We start from the raw sequence: 26,169 nt of genomic DNA, 5'->3' as shown, positions 1-26,169 counted from the left end.
GAATGAGCATATAGAATTTAAAGATGATCGAATAAGTAGTTTTTGAGATAGGTCGGCGCGCAAAATTTTGCGTTTTAAGAAAAAGGCATTTAAAGTTGTATACCTACGCGCTTCGGCCGACTCATCTTTCTTTGAAATTAACACAAAAGAAACTCTCTTATAATTTTTTAATGCTTTTTTTTTATATTTTTGAGATAATTTCCTAACAATTTCAGTAAAAAACTGAAAACGTGAAAAAAATCAATTTTACACTAGGTTCCTCTCTTAAACAAACTGTTGTAAGAACAAATGTAATCCTAACAAGTAGTTTAAAAACTAATTTAAGTTAATATTTATGTTAATTATTTTGTGAAAAATTTTTAACGTTAGCATTTATCAAAAAACATACGTTTTATTTTATTTAAAAAGTACATTAATTCTATTATTTTTTGTTTGTGGTTTGCTTTTTGTTTCCTTCGTACTTATATTATCATAAATAGAAAAAAAAGCTTTAAGAACAGAAACTTGAAGACAGAAAATAACATTAGTCTAATTTTATATGGATCTTTTTCTAGTTATTTCTTATTAACACAGATTTTTAACTTTAGTTCATCTTATCTTGATCCGGTAAACTCCTGAAGTATAATTTTGTTTCATAGTTTACTTTTTCTTGTATATTAAATTGTTATTAATTTAATTATATCAAATCATTCTCTCGACTTGTTATTATGAGCATATAGATTATATATTTTTTAATTTTTTACGATATAAGCTTTAAAATAATAATTAAAATGAAACTGACAAGACAAAGAATCGAACTATCTCACGGATCGAAGCATGGCAAACTTTTGACTCAAAAATAAGTGTGGCGAGTTAGAGTTAAGAAATTATATGATAAAATAAGTAACTTTGATACTGATAAAATATTATCATATTACAGAACTTTTGAATTTTTCTAATAAATTTTTCTATTCTTGAAAAAAAAATTGAAAAAATCCGCAGAAAAATGGAAAAACGGGTTTTTTTTTACAGAGCCTTTAAAACTATACTGTTATTTAATAAATTCTACTAATAATTAATTTTCATATTTTTAATATTTCCATTAAACTTCGTTGTTTTCAAGATAGTTATTTATTTTTCTCCGGCAATGTAATTTATATATTTGAACATTTTTGATAATTTAGTCGCAAAAAAATCATTATTATCCGGGCATAAAATATCTCTTAATTTACCATTGAATTTACAGACTCGAAAATGATTCTGAAAGGTCTCAGCGGTCAATTCAAATCAGGCAATTTGACGGCGATCCTGGGTCCTTCTGGTGCCGGAAAATCGACGCTACTGAACATCCTGGCAGGATACAGGCAAGAATTTCAATATTGAAATTCTTAATCGCAAAACCTTTGATCTCCTAACAAATTAAATTGTCGAGTCTTATCTACCTTGCATTGATCGCATCTTAGTCGCTGAGTTTCAATTAAATATCGAGAAAAAACAGATTTTTAACTCTGCATAATTATAGTTACTATAATAGTTACTCCGACTGTATGAGATAATCTTTTGGAAAAAAACTAGCACAAAAATAAATTTCTCAGAATAACATATTAATTGCTTCTTTGTATATAAATAGTTACGATTATATCATGGAAATGTGTAACGCTGGTACTTTCTCGGCGTCGGTTACGGGATTTTGGTTCAGGATCGGATGCTCGGATGTGCTCGCCGGATGTCCGGGTTCGTGTCGAAATGATAACGCCGTATTTTGGTAGTAAAAATGAAAGAGGTCAAATATATTTAGCTGTACTTTAGTACAAAATGAAATTATACAGTTCCGATATCGTTATCGGATAATACTGAGCTCCTTGTACAACATTACGGCCCTCAATTGCGCGGTCGTCGGCCCGCGGGAAATCAAGAGAACGATCACGTGGTATTCGAATAGTGTCGCGGCACTTAACTGCGCGGTCGTCGGCCCGCGTGAATTTAAGAGAACAGTCGCAACGTATTTGCGCGCTATTTAATATCTAAACGGAAAGGACTTTAACAATTCGGAAACGGACGGACAGTGACTAGGCGCTTTGCGCGCGGAAGTAGCAAGCGGGGTTGCTCGGTTTAACAACATAGATCTATATACAAAGTTCGCGGCGGAACGTGCGATGTCGGAACGGACTCGCGGTTATCGCAAATGTTACGACTCGGATGAATCGTGTGATCTACGGACGGCTTCGGTTTACGCTCTATGCGTACGGTATCCGTTTGTTAGAGTGGCCGCGCGGCGGTCCACTCTAATGCCGTGCTCGGGGCCCGATTGGCCCGTGCGGTTGACCGGTTACGGTCTCGGTACTCGACGCCCTCGCGCTGTGCGCGGGCTGTCGACGGGGTCGGCCGGTTCGGCCTCATCTCGCGGGGTTAGCCCGGGAGGTACGGTGGCGGACACTGGAACGGTGTCGGCGCGGACGGTCCCCGAGAATTCCCGGGGACACTCGGAACGGTCTGGTCGGAGTGGCCGGACGACGAGAATGCCCGTCGTCCGGCTGTACGGAAACGGAATTGCCGTGCGGGGAGAATACCCGCCGTACGGCGCAACGGATTCGGATCGGATTTAGCCGGACGTACGGGAATGCCCGTCGTCCGGCCGGACGGTCCGGATTGGCCGCGTGACAAGAATGCCCGTCACACGGCTGATCGGATTGGATGGCCTGCGCGACGAGAATGCCCGTCGCGCGGCTGAGCGGATCGGATTGGCCGAGCATACCCGGCCTCGGGGACGACGGTTTTACCCGTCGCGGGAAGGTTGGAACGAGAATGCCCGTTCCCGAGGAGGTGCTCGAGAATCCCCGAGCTAGGAGGCGCCGAGTATGCCCAGCGCTGGAAAGGATCCGATGAGATCGGATGTTCGGACGGATCTCTCGTACGTTGCCCACTGCCGGCTTATATATCGTTCCGCGCGGCTGGACGCACCAATCAGCGCGCGCGGACGGGCCGGCTAGAGTGGGAGCGCTTTCGGAACGCGGCGCGTAGCGCGTCGGTCGTGCGCGGTAGCACGCGGTGGTCTTACGTAAGCCGATCGTACGTGCGTGGGTCTTACGTAAGACACACGTGCTCGGCTGCGGTGCGTTCGACGGTTGGTCGGTCTGGAGTGGCGGCACAGTGGAGGGGCGTAATGTTACAAATGTTATATCATTTCCGTTTCGTATACTTCCATTCAGCGATTTATCTCCAATTTGTTGATCAGTGTTAACTACATGAGTATTTATTCTATCTCCGCTACATCTATGATGTGAAATTTTATAACAACGATCGATGACTTCAAAATCGACCTGTGTCACATCGGTTGAATAATCAATAATATTAAAATGAATATAATGTATTACATCTGACTGCATCCTAATCGTGAAATTAGCAAACAAAAGTGAAAAGTTTTTTGGTGCTCCATAAAATCGTAATTTTTTCTATCCTTTTTTTATATAGGAATAAAGCAAAATAGAGCTTCTCCATTACAGATGTACGGAGATGGGTGGTTCAATAAGTATCAATGGACAAATACGAGACATGAACGAGTTCAAAAAGATGTCGTGTTACATCATGCAAGAAGATCTTACACAACCGAACCTCACGGTTTTAGAGGCGATGCGTTTTGCTGCTGATTTAAAACTTGGTAGAAGAAAATCGACGTCCGAAAAACACGCTGCTGTAAGTTGAGATTTCGATCTTTTATTATAGCGTATATTGGAAAGTAAAGAATAAAAGAAATGATGGGTTTTAAGTTATAAAGGGTTAAGAAAACTAACCTTTTTATGCATGACTTTTCTTTAGGAATATTTATCTAATTCACGTCTAAAGATTTTTAGGGCCGTTGACTATAAATCTGTAATCAAAATTAAAAAATTTAAAATAACTGATCAAAATATTAGTTAAATTAAAAAAAATTTAATATTTTTGTCCGTCATATTGCATTTTGAATGTTTGACTAGATCCATAATCAAAAACTCCACAAATTTTTAGAGTATGAATTTATATTTAAATCTAAGAAAATTTTACATTTTGGACGCCGTATTGGATTTGCCACTTTGAAAATAACTATCAATTTATTTTTATAAGTAGTCTTTACGTTGACCTGCAAAATGAGCCCCAAAAATGCTTGCAATCTTAATTTTTGTAAAAGATATATGCATTTTTCACTTTTATACTATTTTATGAATTTTTGCTGAAGTATGCAGATCAAGGAGAAATCCCCAAGATATTTTATATGTAAAGAATTTTATGTAATAGAAACATGTTTTTCGCGTCTTCTCAGGAACATGGGCGTAAATGGGCAATCTTAAATAGACAACAATGCCGTAAGGTGCGCATGCGCATTTTTGTAAACGTTTCTTGATGCATGCGCTGATCGTAGAGTCAAAATGCATGAGCGAAAGTAGTACAGTCGTGAGCTAAAAAGTTGCAACACATTTTCTTCGATTGTTTTTGGAATGTAGATTTGCTCATTGAACGGCGAACGTTATTGGTTCTTATCTCTGGATTCAACCAATTAAGCATCAAACCATCTAACCATCGAAGAACATGTGTTGCAATCTTTTAGCTTACGACTGTACACTAATCTCTCATAACCTTTAACCGAGACATGCAGTGACAGAAAAACGCCACGCCCTTATTTTGATTGAAATGCCGCAAAAAAAGTACTTCCATTGCATAAAATACGCGCTTCGCGCGCGTAGCTACGCTTCGTACTGAAAACATCATCCTCAGTCGAGACCGGCAAAGCTCGGCTCCTTGTAGCATAATGTACTATTATTCGTTATCTTTAAAATAAGTCCAGCAAGAAATGGCTATCATCATTTTTATAGAAGATATAAATTTTTGAAAGTATGGCACAGGTATATGTGCCACTACAAAAGGTTTAGAGCCACATGTCAAATAATTACATTTTATTATGAAGTTTAAAGTAGCAAACAAGGAAAATATTTGCGGCACACTATAACAAAAGTGCGACTTTCTTGTCCTAAATTGCAGTAAAATGGTTTAAAATTTGAAGACAAAAAATACAACACATATTTACAAAATAAATTTTAATAAATTTCTCTAATTAAACTCTTTAATTTCTTAAAAAATCTGCTAGTTAAAAATGTATAAATTATTAATCGTTAAAATTAAATGATATTAGCTGTTTTTCATGCAAATTGAATTGTGTTACATTTTTTGGTTTCTATTATTTTGTAGTTAAGATTTTTCTTGTGATGCTTCTACGAGATTATGTATTGATAATAATAAAGTTAAATTTTTTAATAATTTGCTTAATAAATATATTTTCAGTACAATTATAGAACAATATTATAATTAGTCATATTGTTAAACATAACATTTTTTACAATTTGTAAAAAATTTGAATAGAATCGTGACTCAAAAAAAAAAGACAAAATTTTTCCATAAATCATATCAGTGAATGATTAATTATGGTATTTAATTACTCATAAACGTTCTATGTCTTTTTTTCTTGCCTTTGCCTACGAGCAAAATTGCGTGACATCTAACAATAAAGTATATTTTGCATATATCATACGAGATTGAGTGATCAGATTAAAAAAACATCTTTTTTGCTGTGCAAATATAACACAAAATAAATTACAAAAATATGCAAAATGTGAACATTTAATTTTAGATTGATGAGATCCTAAGTACGCTTGGATTAAGCGAAATGCGCAATACAATTACAAATAAACTCTCCGGTGGTGAAAGAAAGAGGTTAACAATTGCACTCGAGCTGGTAAATAATCCACCTGTTATTTTTCTTGACGAACCGACCACGTAAGTATTAATTATCTTGATTTTTTATTAGTTGTACTTTGCTTCCGCTGTTTTTTTTTCAACATTTAAAGCTTTATTGTAAAAAAATTGGTTATACATTTATGATTCAAAATATTGTCCATTGCTGGTCACTACTTTCTCCCATCTTTTGGGTAGCGTACGAATTCTGCGTCGAATAAACTGCTCATCTTTTGAGGCAATCAACGTATTGATCCAATTTTTTATTTTTTCATAAAAACAAATGAAAAGTGCTGGTCAGATAGGCCGTGTACCATTGATCGAACAAGTGATGATCAGAGCAATCCCATTGAGCATTATTGAGAGGAAGATTTCTTTAACAGAACTTTTTAAAGACTTCATTAATTTTTCTTGAAAATGATGTCAATAAGTTATCTTTGCACATGATGTCTTTCAAAAAGTCTCTTTAAGAGAACTTTTTTAAGACCTCATTAATTTCTTTTTAAAATGACATCAATAAATTATCTTTTTCTAAGATGTCTTTCAAAAGAACTTTTTATGATGTCTATCTACAGATGTCTCTAAAGTCTCAAAGGGAAGAGCTCTTTAAGAGGACTTTTTAAAAATCTCCATTAAGTTCTCTTAAAAATAATATACCTTTTTGCAAGATATTTCTCACAAAACATAATCTAGTTTGATCACATGTGGCAAATATTATTAGAGTATAAAAAGAATTACAGATAATATATATAATAAACAAAAGACTAGTGTTCGGGCAGTACTCACGACGCAAGTTTCTTCCTATTCAAATCAATCTTACTTTAAATATTACTTTTTATTCAAGATACTACAAGTGTACAATTAGCTTAGTGTTAGCGTATTAGACTGCTATTCCAAAATCGTAGGTTCGAATCCCGCCAGCGCCGATGTGTTTTTAAAAATTGTAAAATAATGCGTAATTGTAATTTGTGAAATAGGAATCTTATATGCAAAATAGTCAATACAGAATTATGCTATAAAAATAATAAAATTGTTAAAAAACTTAAAAAAAATTATTTTTATTGTATGTTATCTGCTAAAAAAAAAAAATTTTTTTTTTTTAAAGAGGATTGTCTTAAATCTAGCCTTCCATGCTTATTTAATATTCCTCTACATTTTAAAGTATCTTCTCGAGGCCGTATATAAGATAGATGATGATACTAGTTTGTAATGTGCATGACCAGGAAAGCGCGGGCAAATGAATTATAGCACAAAACGGTATATGTATAAAGGTCAATAAAAAACTAATTTATGATAAAAAAAATATTGAAGTGACAAGTAAAAAATTATAATTTATATTAACTAAATAAAAACGCATTCAAATGTAAATAATAATTTGTATATTTATTTATTGGTTATCGAACAGTACAAGTTTCGTATATTTGTGCCTGATATAATTATCTTTTTCGCAAAGTTGCTTATTCGTATGATGGATTCGAATCTTTAAATATTGTTTAATAATTAATCTAATCATTTCTGTTCTGTGATTAAAAAACAGATCTTGTAAATAATTAAACTTACATGTGATATGTAGACGCCCGATCTCGTTCCTTGCAAATGTAGCAATACATTATTGTCACAATTTCGTAGAATAGTGTTCAATTCTTCCAAAGGGGTTCTTTGATTACGCGTCCTGAACTCAATACAACTCAATACTTACAAAGCTCAATTGAAGGTTAGCTTAGAAGCCTTGGATGGCGACCGTGCATCTGTATGGAGCATGCGCATTACAAGTTAGGACCATCATCTCTCCATCAATCTATTCTCGGACAATCAAATGCACGGGGCTGATAGGGCTATGCTCGTTCCAGTACTATATGTTCTAAGGTTCTACCCACCTGTAAAAATTTCCACGGTTCATATAACTTTCACCATACACTTTAGACATTCTAGAGTACATATTAGCTGGTTTTTCACCTTCAGCAAGTAAAAAACAAATCACAGAACGTTGTTCAAACAATAAAGAATTTTTAAGTGGACTCGCCATGGTTAAACTTAATTTTGAGGTTATCAACATAGCAATGTTGATCTATCAGCTGATCAGCGCTCATCCTAGTAATGCCAACTTAAAGTCCTAAAAGTACCAAACTTGTCCTACCAAACGTTTTTTCTCCAGACCAATCTTATCTCTTTAACTATTGAATGACTCTCTAATTGAATGACTCTTGTAAAGTTACAGAGAATTTTTCAGCTCATAATGTAAAATTGAATTTTGAATCTTTCTTTACACCACCAAAAAGAGGAGATGGATTATCAACGCGCTAAATTCATAGGCAGGATTGGTTTGCTATTAGAGAGAGAAAAGAAATATTTATAATATTTATAATATTCATTATGCGATTAAATTATTGTAATAAGCGTGATGAGGTTAAATTCTTTTAAAATATTGTTAAAAATATCGTGTTAGTTTCAAGAAGAATTGTTTGGTTGAAGAAGGCTATAATAAGTAGAGCCGAAATGTACTTTTTAAGTATAATTAAAATTCATCTTTTTTATTAAAATAATAGTAATCATTTATATTTGAATTACCTCCTTTGTTTGATTTTGCTCGTTAATTTTGACCGCCTTATTTATTTGTGTACACACACACACACACACACACACACACACACACACACACACACACAGGGTGTCTAACAATTAATGATAAACCTTTCGCATGTTGGTAGAATGAACCAAACTGAATCGAAAAGTCCTGTACCACTTTGCAATCTGCGCAATAGTTAACAAGTTATAAATTAATAAAAATTCCAAATTAATCCCATCCTTCGGCAAATCCAAGCGCGCGATCGAGGTTGTAAGGCGTGCAGGGCGGGGAGTTTACTAGCGGTAACGTGGCTACGCAAGAACAGCGCGTAACGCTGTTTCTTCCCCTCACCCTCATAGTCGTAAATGTTCTTCATCGTTCTTATCAAGTAAACTTAACCTGTATATATACATAAATATATACATTACATACATATATATAGGTTGTCTTGAAATCAACAAGCAATGTTTTAACAGCGTATTCTAAAAGTCAAAAAAAGCAAAATATCTTAATATAAAAATGTCGGAGCTGCAATAGTTTATGAATTATAACGGATCAATAACCAGTAATGTTGCGTCGAATTCGTGCGTTTAGACCCTTAATTGTACAGCACATTCATTGGTTTATCATTTGTCAATGATTTCACATAATACTAATTTTTACTAAACAGCTGATTCCTAAGAACATTACTAATAATTACTGTTAAAATTAAGGAAAGTAATTAAATAATCTTCATAAATAGTAGTAGTAAGTTGAATTTGACCGATTTGTGGATAACACAAACTAATAAGTAAAAAACACTGATTTGATCAAAACAAATTTTGAGAATACAAATATACTGATATACATATAATGCTTTTTTACGAAGCTATACGGATAAAAATAAAGATGTTGCAAAATTTATTACGAACTTTGCGAATTTATTTGATGTAACTTAAAATTTACATACAAATGCAGTTTACAGCGTTCAAAAGTGCGAAACTTTATCTTTAATTTGCATACTTGTTGAGCGTTGTACAATTTTCACCGATTTATTCAACATTGAAAAAAGGAACCATTTTTGCTTCAGTGCTGAATAACTCAATGAAAAAAAATCGTACAAAGCTCAATAAAAACGCAAATTAAAAGTAAAGATTCACGTTTTCAAATACTGTAAACTGCATTGAGTGTGCGATTTTTATTTTACGCTGTACAACTTAGCAAAATTTTTATAAGATTTTGACATTTATCGGATTCTTTTTACAATTTTTGCAAAGCTCCACGGCGTGAAATAAAAATTTTACAAAAATGAGGTTTATAGCATTTAAAAGTGTGTGAATCTTTACTTTTAATTTACATTTTTGTTGAGCATTGTACGGTTTTTATTCGCTGAATTATTCAACATTGCAGCAAAACAAGACATTTTTGACTAACTCAGTGAAAAAAATTGTACAACGCTCAACAAAAACGCAAATTAAAGGTAAAGATCCACGCTTTCGAATGTAAACGCTGTATACAAATACGCTGTAAACCACATTTGCGTGCAATTTTTATTTCGCGTCGTGGAGCTTTGCAAAGTTTGTAACAAATTTTGAGATTTGACGCATCCCCCATTCGCGTAACTTTGTAAACAATCTGTAAATCGTTTAATGACTTATCAATCTCAAAACTAGAGATTTTAAGCTTTAAAATGCTTTTGTTTTAATTTTTTACTGTTATTTTTGACAAAGTTATATTCTTTTAAATTATTCCTATTTTTCAAAGTCAAAATAGGTGATTCCTTAATTTTGGCGTCGAGCGTAGTTATACTTTGTTATACAAGTATATAAATTTTTTTATCAAAATTGCTGATTTTACTAATTTAAAAAAAGGGTTCTTAATATGATACAAAGGTTTTTTTATACGAGATGGGTTTTATTGACTTGAAGCTTACTAGGTTTAAATTAGGCTCTAGACCATGGTGGAAGTATAACATGGTGTGCTCAATTTGGCTAAACCACGCCCCTTTTCACGGCAAAGTGTCTCTTATTCCTGAAGGCTGCCAACTGTGAAAAAATGAAATATTTAATGTCGGAAAGTTGCTGAACCTAGATGGTCGCATCTTTGTCACATGTACGAATGCGTGCATTGCGTCTTTTTCTGTCATACCAGCGCCGCCAGCGTCATTGCTCCAATTTCAGCGCCTTTGCTTCATAGCGTCCATAGCGTCCATAGTAACAACACGTATTTTTAGGTTATTTTTTAAACTTTATTGTAAAATAAAGTGAAAATGGTACGTTGTGTAGTGAAATCGTGTAAAAATTGCAACGAAACGTGCTTGCCGGCGCAAGTAAGCTTTTTCCGATTTCCGGAAAATGCAGTAATGCGTGAAGGCTGAATTCAGAGAATCGGAGAGAGTTTTATGCCGAAAAATATTAAGAATGGTAAGTCTTATTAAATATTATTAGCCAATTTTTTGTAATGACATTATTTTCATTACAATTTGTATTACACACACACAGGCACACACACAACATTCCAATACTGTTCCAATAGAAAATATTGTAAATATTCGTATCTTAATAGAGCAACCTAACCTAACACCAATTACTTGATATACATACTAACCAACAACTTTCTATTTAATTATCTTAACTTTTGCAATAATTTTAAAGAATAGTACATTAAACTGATGCAATATGTTTCAAGATAATTTAAATGTACATATCATGTATACATTTATACATATTGTCGAAATTAAAATAATTTAATAGGAAGTTACATAGCACACATCAAGTGCTTGATGTAAACTAGGACAATTGTTAACTTATTAATTGTTAGTTAACTTAACTATTATTCTGTCACTTGAATTTTCAGCAAATATACGCTTAGCACACTTCACAGAAGATTTGTTTGTGAGAAGTAAGAACATTTGACCTCCTATGGACATTCGAAGACGGTCGCTTTTGCCGAGTGCAGTTCCAACATTATTGTTACCAAAAACGGAAAATAGGTAAACATGAATAAATAATAATTGATGTATTAATTACTGAAAAATACATTCCTTTTTTTGCATAACATTATCAAAGTAACATTTATGTTTTCTATTTTAGTGACAATGAAAGTAATATGGACTTCAAAGTCATAGCCGAAGATTTTCCGCTTCCCGTCACGAAAATGTACATGCAGTCTTCCGAGTTACTCGTCAGCCCTGATGATCCATCGAATATACAGGAATGTATGATAGATGTAGAATCACCAGGGTCGATTTAGAAGGTAAGAACAACATTGAACGATTACTGATGATAGTAATTTGCTATCTTAATGTGCCACGAAATTCTTGGTATATACAATAAACAATAATGTTTTGTTTCATTATTACAGTAATTGAAGGCTGGAGGAAACATATGCAATGTGTCGAACGCCACCAAAAACAAGAAAAAAATGAAAAAAATCAAATAGAACTTTTAGCTCTTAGCTTTTTAACTTTGAAATGTATAAAATAATAAATAATTATGTGTATCTAAAAACTGTATAATATAAGAATTGTGTATAATAAATTATTATATTTATCATGAAACCTGCATAAAAAATAATGACTTATTTCTACACATTTTGTCGGTAGAGATTGTCTTAGTCAGTTCATTCGAAAACAGCAACATATACCTCAAGCATAAAATCAATGAATATTATTTTATTTTATTTAATTTAACTATCTCAACTATTTTTTTCTTTTTATTCTTAATGAAACAATATCTTCAATTTTCAATAATTTCTTATTTACAAAAAATTGATATTCTGTAACAATTTGTGGACTTAATAATTCTATTTATTTCTTGTTTTGGAAAAAATTCTTGTATATCAATGGTTGTTTTTAAAATTTTTAAGAACTTTATTTTTTATTATTAAAATTATCGTAAAATTTATTACGATATTTATATTTGTAGTGTTATTTCAAATATTATTTTATTATTAAATACTATTAATCTTTATATTTTACACAAACTGTTTAATTTTTATTAATTTTTTACAATGAGCGCAGTTAGTCTTTCGTGTCGTGTTGTATTTAATAACATTTATTTACAGCGGTAACTATCTACAAGAAAAGAGACAGAGTGAAAATAGAAAACGTCCGACAAAGACAGTTATATCAGGTGTACAGACTTTAGAAAGTGAAATACTTCAACTTTTCACAGTTGGCAGCCCTCTGGAATAAGAGGCAGAAAAACGACAGAGAGCGCAGATTTTAGAGAAAGAAGGCTGCAAATTGAGCACACCATGCTATCCCTTCCACCATGCTCTAGACTCAAAATCTAGTTGACCAAGCAGATAACTCTTTTGATACTAAAAAACTTTTGTACGTAACATTTTTCTCCAAAATTTATTCTCTTCGAGATATTTCAAAGTTTCAGTGCAAATGCTGAAAGCCATAACTTTCAAGCCGCATAATTTGAAAGTCCTCGATGAAAAGTTTTATTATAGCATTTTGGAAAGCTTTTGAAGTCAGAATATGCAATAATAAATGGGGATTTTTGAATGTCTGATATTATGAATTTGACGCTTTGCGATTTGTATCACCAAATGTAATATTTATATTTAACCAAATCATCAGATCCCGTATTTTTCTATTAATACGACTTTATTCTATCACTGCATGCTGAATTTATTGTCAAATATTTGTATATTTTATAATAAACAAGGAGTTTAAAGACTTATTTCAATAAATTTTGACAATATTCAATTTCAAAAAAATTTTTTTTTAACAATTGCACGCATAATCTAATCATAAATTTTCTAGTAAGTAGATTTCACCCCAAGAGTAATAAATTTATGATGGTACTAATCACATTCATTTATTAATGTAGCAAATACCTCGCTACTTCATACTAGAAACCTATTCCATAATAGGTAACTTTACTTTACCTATATATATAATATATATTTCTCTTTTAAGAACATATCACATTTACCACATATTGCACTCAATATTATTATCGTTCATTACATATAAAAGGCAGATAGAATAAAACATGTGAGCGTCCAAATAGAACGTAGCCTAATAGTTGAAATTAGATAATTGAATGTTGTAAAACGAAAATAATAATTTATCGGCATTTATGTCTAACAAGTTACTTAGTCTGTCTGAATAAATTTATCTAACAGAACTAAATAATTGTTTTCTTACGCCGATTGCTGTGTCGCGCCAATGTTGCCGACTGTAGTACAACTTCAGTTTTGGTCACACAGCCGAAACTTTGCTTCAGCTTTGACCAAAACCGAAGCTTAGCCGAATCTTAAATTTTTGACCGAAACTGTCCAAAATCGAAACTGAAACCAAAACCGAATATTCTATCAAAATCTATTTATAACGCTACATACCAAAATGTATAGAAAATAACTTGTTATTAAAGCCAACGTTTTAGAGAAACGATTCGATTATATATTTCAAGCCCGTACAAGTCATTAATTTAATAACTACTTAAATACTATTCTATTTTCAACTCATTTTTGCTTATTGATTAGTATCCATAACAAATCGACCGAATTCAACTTATTACTACTATTTATGAAGATTATTTAATAATTTTCTTTCTTTTTTAAATTATATTTTTTTCTAACTTTCAAGTCGTAAAAGAAGTAAAATTGTATAATTCAGTATATCAAGATTGTAATAGAAATTGAAATTGTTTTAGAAATGTGGACGATTTAATCTTATTACCTTGATTTATTACAATTATATGTTTTCACGATTCATAAATCGTATACACTACAAGAATAATACATATACGAGGGTGAGTCAAAAATTATCCGGACTTTTGCTAGAACACGTTTTTAAGTTTGTCACACTACGTTCCGAGCAGGCAGGCTTTAAGTTAGTACCAGTGGAGTCCTATAATCAAAGTTAGACCTTGATTGCGTCAGTTCCCAAGCAGAACAGGGAGTCATCACGACATCAAAATGATGTTAAAGTGACTACAAAATGATCATTAAAAGTCACTTTTCGATCAATTACGATTCATTTTGATGTCATTTTGACATAATTGTGAATCATTTTGATGTCATTTTGACTTGTTGTTCTGCTTGGGTTTGTTTACCGCTACAAGCGTATAAATATGACTGCTCCACTAGTGCACCAAGGAGGAACAGAAAGCTATAATACGATTTCTTTAGTCGAAAGGAGTGAAAGGTGCTAAAATTCATCGGAGGCTTTTAACACAATATGCCGGTTTGCTAGTATTAACTTTTGACCTTGCTGAACCTTTTCGTCGGTGATGGAACTTGACGGGCGTCCTGCTCTCTCTTCATGTATCACACTTGTGCGTCCACTTTTAAACTTTTTGATCCATTCAAATACACTTCTGCGTGGTAAAGCACTGTCCCCACATTGTGTTGAAAGCCTCCGATAAATTTCAGCACCTTTCACTCTTTTCGACTAAAGAAATCTTATCACAGCTCTTTGTTCTTCCTTGGTGCAAATTTCTAGCTGAGCAGCCGTATTTACACGCTCGTAACAGTAAACAAACTGATGCAATCAAGGTTCAACTTTGATCACAGGACCCTAGTAGTGCCAACTTAAAACCTGCCTGCCCAAAACGCAGTATAACAAACTTAAAGACGTGTTTTAGCAAAAGTCCGGATAATTTTGGACTCACCCTTGTATTTAAATATGTATATCTATATCCGGCATATACGTTAAAAACATTTCGATTATTATGAGACTAATCGTGTAATTTGGAGAACAAAGAAAGCCCCCATGTATGCGACCGAACTTAACTTCTTTGAGACTTATACGGGCTTGATATAAATAATTGAATTGTTTCTCTAAAACGTTTGCTTTAATAATGTTTTGGAGTTGAATGATTATTTGTTGCAAAATAAAAACTGGTTGCCTGGTTTCAACAATTTTATTTGCACGCGATTGTCTTTGTACCTTCCATCTGTCGACATCTTTTCTACAAAGTCGCCCCAAGTCGGCGGCGCAAGCTCGCCAACTAACGCTCCAGGAGCGTCTCTTGGAAAAAAGGGGTTTGCAAACAAATAACAAGTTACTTTCTATACATTTTGGTATGTAGCGTTATAAATGTAATATAATATACATGTGGTTCGACCGCTATCTTGAGAGCAATTGACAAATTCTTTAAATGCACCAAATTTGTCGATAGTGAGACGACCTCTTGCTCGGTCGTGTGCTTTGTTTTGACGGTTTCACGATACATTTGAAATGGTCGCCGACAAGACCTGTCCCCAAAGTGCTGAAATGTCCCCACACTAGGCCTTGGCACCTTAAAAATGTCTTCATTGAATGCCCTTGACATAAATGTATACAATATACAGGATGATTCATGTGTCCCTGTAAAGACGTGTTCTTGGATAAATTCTGAGACGATTTTTCCTGTACGAAAATTTTGTCCGACGCTTACTTTTTGAATAATAAGAGGATAAAGTTAGCAAATCACGGGCCGTGTACACATGGTAGACAAAGGCGGCGCAACTCACCGTCTGATACGGGTAAGCGCCCGCGTCGTTCTGAATCACCATGTATGTATATACGTACACACAATTTGTTGCTCAAATTTAGCTATCATATCATAATTTTAAGAAAAATGACGTCAAAGAGGTAAAAAAACAATGATTTTGAGGGTTTTCATGGTGTTATAGTACCCGCAGCAGAACTGCAGTGTTCAGCATGCAAATTTGTCTATAAAAATCACTTACAATTAATCTCATTATATCCGCAGAAAAAACGTCTATTTTCGCAAGTTAATGTAATCAATATGTGAATTATTCTATCTACATTAATATTCATTCTCTAGTAAAGATAAAAAAATGTTTTTATAAACCAATCTTACATAACAACTTTTATCGTATAAACCAAATAAACAATGACCCAAGCAAGACAACAAGTCAAAATGACATCAAAATGATTCACAATTGTGTCAAAATGACATCAAAGTAAATCGTAATTGATTAAAAAGTGACTTTTAATGATCATTTTGCAGTCACTTTGACATTATTTTGACGTCGTAATAACTTTCTGTTCTGCTTGGGGATTGGCATTTTGACAATTTTGATATTTGACACTTCAACATAATTATTGAACTATCATGTACAAACATTTATCTAATTTTATATTAAATTTATTATAGATAAATAGAATTAGATTTTTAACAAAACTGTCATTGAGTATTTTTACAATAATTTTATCATTGTAAAGGCATTCAGGGAAGCACATTCCTGGGCGCATAAAATTCTAGCTCTGTCATTCAATTTTTAAAGTGTCCCCATTTAAAAATAATGTAGCTTCGACATTTTGGTATTAGAATTTTTGTTTTAAAATCTTTTAAAGAGAATCTGTCATTAAAATATTTATCGTGAGTTTAGAAACACCCATATATATGTATATAATATGTATATGAAAAGTTAGGGTTGCAGTTCCTGAAAAGGGAACCCTCCGATTTAGTTGAAAATTGGTATACTACTGGATTTTAGTGCTGATTACAAATATGATAATAAAAATTACAAATAAGGTTATCTTCAAAGTAAAAAATTTAATAAACTTGAAAAATATCGTTTTTTAATATTATTTTAATAAATATTAATTTAACAAAAAAAATGTTTCAAATAAAAGTTGTAGCTCTTGAAATAATACAACATCAATGTATTATAGATTTTTTGAACAGAACTAATAGTTTTTGAAAAAAAAACAAGATAATATAAAAAATAATCTTTCATCGTAGGTAGGTTGTGAAGCGTGTTCCTCTATCGACGGGGTGCAGGAGGGGTGGGCCGTAGACTCACACCCTTGCACCTTCCCGTGTATGTGCGTGCGTGCGTGCATGTATATGTGTGAGTATATGTGTAGTTATTACACGTGCATGGATCCTATGACTCGTCAATTTTGCAGTATTTTTTTTTATGCTTTTATTTTACTTTTTTATGGAATATATATATACATATATATATACACAATTAATGTATAGAATATATATGCTTTATTTTGCACAATTACAAGCATGCGCTATTTAACCCTTAAATATATAAGTGAGTCTGAGAAACCCCATATGAAGTTTCGAACGCTTGCTATGTGAAGTCAGAATGAGACAGATTCAAACCAGGTAAAAAAAGTTTGAAATCTCCTTTTTCGATTGATATGGTTGATCAACATTTTTGGTCAACTAGAATTCAAACGGCACGACAGCAAAGTTTTGTTAGGGTCTGTGGGACTGCTATTATGTGTGAGTGAAACTTTTTTGTAACTAATCTTATGTAACAAAAACTAGACAAAACACGTTCAAACAAGTCTGTTCGCGTATGTTACTCTGTTTAAAGTTAAAATACTATAGTGCCGTAAAAAGAGAACTTCTGCGTAGGATCCAAAATATATTATGAAACATATCAATTTTCAATTTTGAGTTTATCAAAAATACCTCATATTCATCTTGTGGCGTAAATATATTTTTTAATAGAAATGGCAGTAACATAATTTTTTTTTAAGTATGACTCTTTAGCTTTGAAATGCCGTATGGTAAAATCTTTAAAAGATTTTATTGTAAAGATATGATTTTTTTTAAAAGTGGATTTTTAGACACCCAAAAATACTTCATATTCTCCGTGTTATATAATTATATTTTTTAAAAGAAATGACAATACCATAATTTTTTTTAAAGTATGACTCTTTAGCTTTAAAACACTGTATTTGAAAGTCCTTAAAAGTTTTATATTGCGGAAATATGATTTTTTAAAGGAAAAGTGGATTTTTGAACAATTTTTACTTTTTGCTCAATGGTTTTTCTTTTATAACTTAATAATAAATCATTTTTCGGCAATGCCGATTATGCAATTACATTTCTAAGATTCTAAACGTTCGTGTGAAGAAAAAGATTGTTAAAAAATGTTGATTAGAACCAAAGTTGTAACTTCTCAAACTTGAAAAAGTCTCCCAGACTCGAAAATGTGTGTACGTATTTTACGGGATTGGTGTGTTTAAGGATTAAAAGTATGATTATGCATATACCGTTGCAAAAATTGTGCATAAAAACTTCATTGTAGACAATTTCAAGAGGTTTATATTTTATTTGACACTTTTTTTAGGAAATCAATATTTTCCGAGATATATGTAAAAGAATAAAAGAAATTTGGTTTTTACCTTAATTTTTTATCTTGAAGATGACTTTGTCGGTAATTTTTATTATCATATTCATAATCAGCGCATCAAAATACAATAGTATATCAATTTGCAACCAAATCGGAGGGTTCACCTTTTTGGAATTTTATTTTTGGAACAAAAGTTGTTAAAAAATTGTTGCGTTCAATCAATAAAACAGAAGAGACTTTAAGTTTTATAAATCACAATAATGGGCCATAAAAAATTAAAGTTTTTTTAAAGAGTTTATTTATTTAAAATATGAATAAATACCGTGAGAGCCAACACTGATATTTGTGTGAGAATTAATGTATTAGCAAACAATTGTTATTACAGACGTTTCGATTCTCTGGTTTAGATCATCCTCGGTGTAAATTTTAATTACTTGATTCCACATTGTTGTTAGTTTGTACACATACATCCGTCTTGTTATAACCATTCAAAAAACTTGTTATACAACGACGTGGACCATAATGTATCACATTGGCTCCAAGGACGGGATCCGATAGCGCACGGTGCGATAGCCCACCAACCAAGCATCTTGACTTATCTAACCAAACCAACGGAAAAACTCTAGGCATCGGCCGCTGTAAGTGGTGGTGGGCTATCGGTCCCGTGCGCTATCGGAATCCGCCTTGGCTACAATTGTACTGTACCATTTTCGGCTACCAATTTTTGTACTTGCACTACACAAGCCGGATTATCAACTATCGCATTAGGAATGAAGTAATAAAGTTTACACGGAGAATGATCCAAATCAGAAGATGTCTGTAATAACAATTGCTCCCGAACTTTGTTGATCGCAGGTACTAATTGTACGTATACATTTAGCAACAAAGTCTCGTGTGAAAGTGCACAGTCAGACTCCATTTTAGGAATGTGCCATCACCGCAAAAGCGTTGAAAAAAAAGATCTGTTTTTCTTTTTTAGTGGATTAGATGAGTTCTCCTCTTCTCAGTGCATTGATATTCTCCAGAGACTAGCGCGTTTCGGGCGGACTGTTGTGTGCTCGGTACACACGCCTAGCGCAAGGGTATTTCAAAAATTTGATCACGTTTACATCGTAGCCAACGGACAATGCGTTTACAGAGACTCCGCAAGTAACATGGTGCCATTTTTGCTAAACATAGACATAGAATGTCCAAAACATTACAATCCGGCGGACTTCAGTGAGTAATACATATAAACTGGTATTCAAAATGTGCTTAAAAAGATGTTAGCGCGCTTTTTGTCATTCTATCTTTATTAATCATTAGATGTAAAACAAGAAAAGAACAAAAACATGCTAATATTTTTATAAACGTGTTTTCAATATGGGCCATAATCTCCCGGTTATCTATCATTTATAGAATATTGTACTTTTTGCTTTGTAATGCGGTGGATATCTAGAAGATGAAAATGTAACCATCGGCTACTTTAAATTACTACTAATTGTAAGAATTTCCATTCGATGTGTATGCATAAATAAAATAAATTTTATGTGCATTATTGAGTAATGTCGTCTGAAAGAAACGCTATAAGGCATGGATCTCGATCTTTTCACAAATAATGTCAAGAAGATTATGAGAATTAAGAATTGATAATTTATAATTGAATTAATAAGAATTAAAAATTAATTAGTTAATTAAGAACTTGCACCTAATTCAATTTCGATAAAAAAAACGATTACATTAACAAAATTATATTAACATAAAATATTTATTTCAGTAATAGAGATCTCAGCGGGTGATTACGGTGTCGATGTAATCGAACGGATGATTGCATGCGTAAACGCGAAGCTACCGCTTCCAATTTTTCGATCAAAGAACGAGTTCGATTTCGATATAAAGAACTTGAAAACCTCATGGATTGATCAATTTAGTACGTTAGTGAAGAGAATGATGGTGCAGATTTATCGAAATAAAGTAAGTCCAACATATTTTGTAAATATTTATTACTTTAGCTTACAAAAAGCCATAAAGGGACTTGGTTTACAATCTTTATTCTTAACCCACGCATTCATCCATACCTCGTCCGTTCCATATTAGTTTATCTCTGTTCCTACGCTACTCTGTTTTATACGCATTTTCTCTCTTTTCCTCGCGCCCGCGGCTCTCTAAACTTATTCTTTTACCTATCCTTGGTACAGCATGACGCAACAGTCCGCCCAGGCAAACAAACACCGCATCATATATAGCAAATCAGTCCACCCAAACAAATCCCCGCACCGCACCGCATCTATGCCTATGCCTATTCCTAATTCTCTTTCCATCTTATCTCCTAATTTACATTCTTCTTTCGCGTATCCTCATAATTCTTCTTTCTTTCTTTGTATCTCTATTCCTTGGTTCCCCCTTTTCTTTTTCGCGGTTCTCCTTTCACCTTCCTTTTCTCTTATTTCTCTTTTTTTTCCTGCTTCTTATTTCAAACATCTTTAATAACCTTTTTAGCCTTCTTTTCACCAGACTTTCAGAGATTATACTTACAAGGGGAGGACCAGGTGAGAGACCCTGGGATTTTAATCCCAATTTTTTTAGTTATTTTGGAGACGAAAAAAAAGTTTACGTCTCCCGGCGTTTCATCGAATAGGCCTTAGTTTCGAAATAATAAATTTGTGAAAATTGGCCATACCGCAGCGCGCCATATGAGTCTTCCCGGTAACTTTTTTCACAACCAATGCAGTCGGCTTCGTGCATTAGGTGCTTGCTTCACAATCGTAAAATTCGGGTTCACTCCCGGATGTGTGCAATATTTTTTTTCTTTTTTTTTAATAAATGTATTTATTTATCTTGATGATATTAATATTGTATGCAAATTTCTAAAATAGAAAATTTAATTTAATATAATTTTCTAAACTTCAATTTTAATTTAATTTGAAGGAAATTTGAATTCAAGTAATATTTAAAATAATAAATAGGTAATAATTATAATAATATATAAGTAAAATCTGCAATACTTAAATAATTAACTTTTGTAATAAAAGTATTTACATTCACATTCACAATCAGATGTTTGTTTATTATCCTTCTTTTACAATTAATTATTTTAAAAACTAGAATTTTAAAATACTGTTAATATTATTTCCAATTAAATTTTAAATTAAACAATTTGAAAATTTAGATACGTTGCCTTTATATGTTATCCATTTCAAATAACTTTTATATTATTATTAGTATTACCTATTTATTATTTCAAATATTATTACTTGAATTCAAATTCCCTTTAAATTAAATTTAAATTGAAGTTTAGAAAATGATATTAAATTAAATTTTCTATTTTAGAAATTTGCATACTATATCAATATCAAGATAAATAAATACACTTATAAAAAAAAAATATATATATTGCACACATCCGGGAGCGAACCCGGATCTTACGATTGTAAAGCAAGCACTTAAGAGGATGCTATAGTGACCGAAGAACTTCCTCGACGTCGGCATTGCAGATTATTTTTCGAGGGAGACCAGGCTATCGCTCTTTGTCCAACGCATAGATCTGTCTTTGTTTTTCGATTATTTCGCCATCTGCGAAAAGACCTATCAACTACAGCCATTGTTCTTTTTGCTATCGTTTACGTGCGCTAAGCGAAATTTGGACACGTACAGCTGTTCACCTATTAAACTTTTTTGTTAGGTTGTTGACTGAAACGATACACAGACAGTGTTGTGTGTTAGAGTTTTCTGAAGTTCGCTCTGGTCTCATTTTATACATACGAGCTACAGAACGTCAGTAAATAACAAAAATTAACCTTGGTTGACAGATCCATGAGTCGAAAATAAATGAATTTTTAACTTTTTGATCGATTTTCTCATAAAATTTACTAGAGCAGACTTTGTTTTGGTGCGTACTTTTATTTTGCAAAAAGATTTTGTGATCTGTAAAGCCAATTCAAAAATTAATGAACTCTGTAATGGTCGGTAATTTCCGTCAGTATAGCATCCTCTTAACGCACGGAGCCAACTGCACTGCTTGTGAGAAAAGTTACCGGGAAGGCTCATATGGCGCGCCGCGGTATGGCCAATTTTCACAAATTTATTATTTCGAAACTAAGGCCTATTCGATGAAACGCCGGGAGACGTAAACTTTTTTTCGTCTCCAGAATAACTAAAAAAATTGGGATCAAAATCCCAGGGTCTCTCACCTGGTCCTCCCCTTGTTAGTATCCCCATGCAGAAATGCAGAAATTACGCACTTCATAGAATCATTACAATACAACGTGACAAGAATTACCCACAATGTGAATTTGTTGCTGCAAAGGAGATCTCCATGGCGCACTCCCATCTTTTTTGCATCCACCTTGCATTACCTGTCGCATTTTCCTCCCTATGATTGTTTCTGCTCTTATTTCTACCGTTTTACCGTTTTATTCCTCTAACCTATTCTCCTAACACTCTTTCTTTTTGCCCTTTTTATTTTCCTTACCTTTCTTGTTTAATTTCTACCTTACCGGCCCTCCCGGATTCTCCCGCCTCATTGTCCGCCCTAACCTATTCCTGTTCCTTCCACCCATATCTTTCAATATCTCCGCACATCCTTTTCCCCTACATCTGCCTCCAATTACCCGTTTTCTCTACCTTTTTACCTCTCTAATTCATACCTCTTTACTTTCTAATACATTCCTAATGTACTACAACACTCATACTCAGCCTCACTCTATCTCCATCCACATCCACACGCCATCGCGCCACCTAATCAAGTCCCAACATATTTTGTATTTTTAGATAATAAAATATATATCGAAAAAATATTTTACAAAACGTAAAATATTTTTTTCATATAATTTTATTGATAAAATATCAGCGAAAATATAAAAAGAATCAGCTATATCCAGTCGAGACTAAACAAAATATGCCTTTTCATAATTTAAATGGTAAAGTCTATTCAGTTTTTATTAGCAGTTTTGTGTTTGATTAGCTTTAGCTTGCGATATCGAGATAAGACGTATCCAGTGCGATTCTTCACATTGTTGTAACTTTTTTATAATATAATTTAAAGACCTAGATTAAGGTTTAAAAAAACTTTAACTATCTTTAAATATAATAAACCTGTAGGAATCTTTTTTGTGTCATCTTCAACGTGAAAGTACACGAAAATTTAAAAGGAATATTCCCATGTATCTAACTCGTAAGTTTACGGTGTTCTGGATATCTTTTTTTTATTAACTATATGTTTACTGTGTTCTAGGTATTATAAAAGTAAGTGCATAAAATTGTAGAATTAATAAAAGTTATTTTTGTGTAATGTATATACATTATTGCGTGCATTGTAATATTCTTTTGTCTTTTGCTATATGCACTATACATTAAAATGCGTGCAAACACTGAAACTTCTAGGACTCTTTGAGATCTGTGATTCTTAATTATACATATATGTATACAGTAATAAAAGGATATTTTATATGTACAATAATAAATAATTATACATACAATAACTAAAATTTCACACATTTTGAACTAAAAAATAGAGAAGAATGGTATTGATGGTATAGATGGGTCATATAAGTATTAAGGTGATGCTAAAGTCGTCCTTTTTTACCGACCGAACGTTAATTTTCGGGCAAACCGTTTTTCTAATTGCATTTACAGATTTAAAATTATTTTCAATATTTTTTTGTTTTCCTTATCTTTATATAGCGTCCGTTATACATTACTGTCTATACTTTAATTGTGGAAAAGAATTTTTAAATCTGTAAATGCAATTAGAAGAACGGCTTGCCCGAAAATTAACGTTTGATCGGTAAAAAAGGACGACCCTAGCATCCCCTTAAGAACATCTGTATTATTTCCGTATTATTAACAAAGTTCCAATAATTATTTTTGGAATCATTTATCTAGTAAACTTTATATAATAGCGTAAATATAACAATACACAATAGCTGACAATTATTATAAGGCATTTTTATTTTTAAACTTTTCAAAACATTTTTAAAGTATATTTTAACATTTGACTACACATCCTTCTTTATTTTTTTTTTTTAAGTTTGATTGTATTATAACACAAATGCACAGGGTGTTGCAGATACATTTAGGACACACAACTGATTAGGCGTAATGAAATTTGTCATGTAAATTAGTCATTAAAATTATTAACTCTCTAAAAAAATGTAATGAAAAAAGAAAAGAAAAATTAGCCACACACAATAAAAATCACCAAATTATTTCAGAAGGTATTTTTCTTATTATTCCCTTATTAAAAATTAACAAAAGTTTCTTCCGTCTATAAAATAAATTTACTATATAAAATAATCTTGAAGAACATAATCCATGAGAAATCATCATAATATATCTACTTAAAATACTTAATTTATACATAGTTATTAAAACACATAATGTTATATTCATATGAAATACAGACGAATAAGCTACCAATCTTTTTATATCTACTTGAATTAAACATAAAATTCCTACAATTATTCCTTTAAAAATTCTCAAACTATAAATTAAATAATTTCATTAATGACAACTGCCCCTGGCAGTCTGCCGTATGCAACTATAGTTGTGCGTCCTAAATGCAACACCATGTACATTAGAGTAGAGTCATTGCACCAGTCACTAAACAGTTGCCAATAAATGATTTTTTATAAAAATTATCGAAATAATAAAACTTTAAAATAATAAAATGCAAAATTAATTGATATTGTTGAAATCTAATTTTTATGGAAATTTTATTAAAATGTAATTTTTTATTTGAAAATGTAATTGTATTAAGTTATTTTATGTTTGTTCATTGACTAGTGTAGTGACCCTATCTTCTTTTTGTTTTTGACTTTTTATTTGGCTGACACATTTCGAGTTATTTAATAGTACATCATTTTGTTAACGTGAGTATGGAAACATGCTGATAATATGGACACTATTGAGATTTTTATATCGAAATAATTTTTCAATAAATCATTTGTCACTCTACAAGGCTGCGTTCGGAAACATGTCATTAAACAAGGATAAAGATATCATTTTATTCTTGCAGTTTAATATTAAAACACAAAATAAACAGCTAAAACAGGCTAGTAAGAGTCAGGGCGGGTTTAAGAGCGTAAAACACAATCAGTATTCAAACAATTATTTATTCATAATGAATGAGAAGTAACGAACGTTTCGGCTCTCTTTGGAGCCCTCTTCAGCGAAATTACAAGTAAAAAATTATTTTAATCGTCATCTTCAACGCAATTACAGTGGAAACTATTCTAATCGTCATCAGTTACCGGGAATTAATGTCGTTTTTATTGTCAAATCCTAAATTCCACAAAAAGAATTTTGAGTTTATTATCCTTTTAAATACCCTTTTTATGAATGACTATCCTGCTGGATATATTTTTGAGACATTTAATAGCCGCATTAAACGTTCAATTAATCAAAGCAAACATACAGACACTAACAATGATACCGACACAAAACATAAAAAATCTCCATGGTTCTTATTGCCATATGTTCCCACAATTTCTGACAAGTTCAAATATTTTACGAACAAATTCAACATAAATCTGGCTTTTTTAGTCTCAATAAATTGAGTAGATTTATTAAAGTTTAAAAAGACATTCTCCCGAATAATCTTAAGAAAAATGTAGTGTATAAGATCGTGTGCAAAGACTGCGATGCGTCTTATGTAGGGTAAACTAGTAAGAGATTAAAAACATGAGCCATAGAACATTGCAATGATATTAGACGTAATGCGAACAACCATTTGGTCATCACGGAACACAGAATTAATCTTAATCACGACTTTGACTGGGAGAATATTAAAATCTTGGATAGCGAGCGAGTTTTGGACAGACGATTAATAT

At 32.4% G+C, this 26,169-nt stretch overlaps 2 protein-coding genes and 1 long non-coding RNA gene across 16 annotated transcripts in view; 2 read left to right on the top strand and 1 right to left on the bottom strand.

Moving 5' to 3' along the window:
• The window catches only part of LOC105207298, a 232,416-nt gene that overhangs the window by 145,146 nt on the left and 61,101 nt on the right, over positions 1-26,169 (top strand). The window lies entirely within an intron of this gene.
• Positions 1-26,169, top strand: part of LOC105201060 (ATP-binding cassette sub-family G member 1) — a 63,228-nt gene that overhangs the window by 24,841 nt on the left and 12,218 nt on the right. For 8 of the 12 annotated variants that reach the window (XM_026130807.2, XM_026130806.2, XM_039449498.1 and 5 more), the window contains 5 exons: positions 1,226-1,343; positions 3,483-3,672; positions 5,639-5,784; positions 19,341-19,579; positions 20,118-20,314. In XM_026130807.2, the coding sequence (XP_025986592.1) occupies positions 1,226-1,343; positions 3,483-3,672; positions 5,639-5,784; positions 19,341-19,579; positions 20,118-20,314 (890 nt within the window). Of the gene's footprint in view, positions 1-1,225; positions 1,344-3,089; positions 3,407-3,482; positions 3,673-5,638; positions 5,785-19,340; positions 19,580-20,117; positions 20,315-26,169 lie in introns of those variants that run through there. The other 4 variants (XM_026130809.2, XM_011168915.3, XM_039449504.1 and 1 more) reach the window with 4 other exon arrangements.
• LOC120357834 lies at positions 3,482-8,131 on the bottom strand. Its single transcript, XR_005574838.1, has 2 exons — positions 7,303-8,131; positions 3,482-3,847 (listed from the first exon to the last, which is right to left on the bottom strand). It is a non-coding gene; the product is annotated as an uncharacterized LOC120357834 (long non-coding RNA).

Source organism: Solenopsis invicta, chromosome 5 (assembly GCF_016802725.1).
Source record: "Solenopsis invicta isolate M01_SB chromosome 5, UNIL_Sinv_3.0, whole genome shotgun sequence".
Taxonomy (NCBI): Eukaryota; Metazoa; Arthropoda; class Insecta; order Hymenoptera; family Formicidae; genus Solenopsis; species Solenopsis invicta.
Note: the sequence above shows the minus strand (reverse complement) of the source record. Positions and strands in the feature narration are given on the sequence as shown.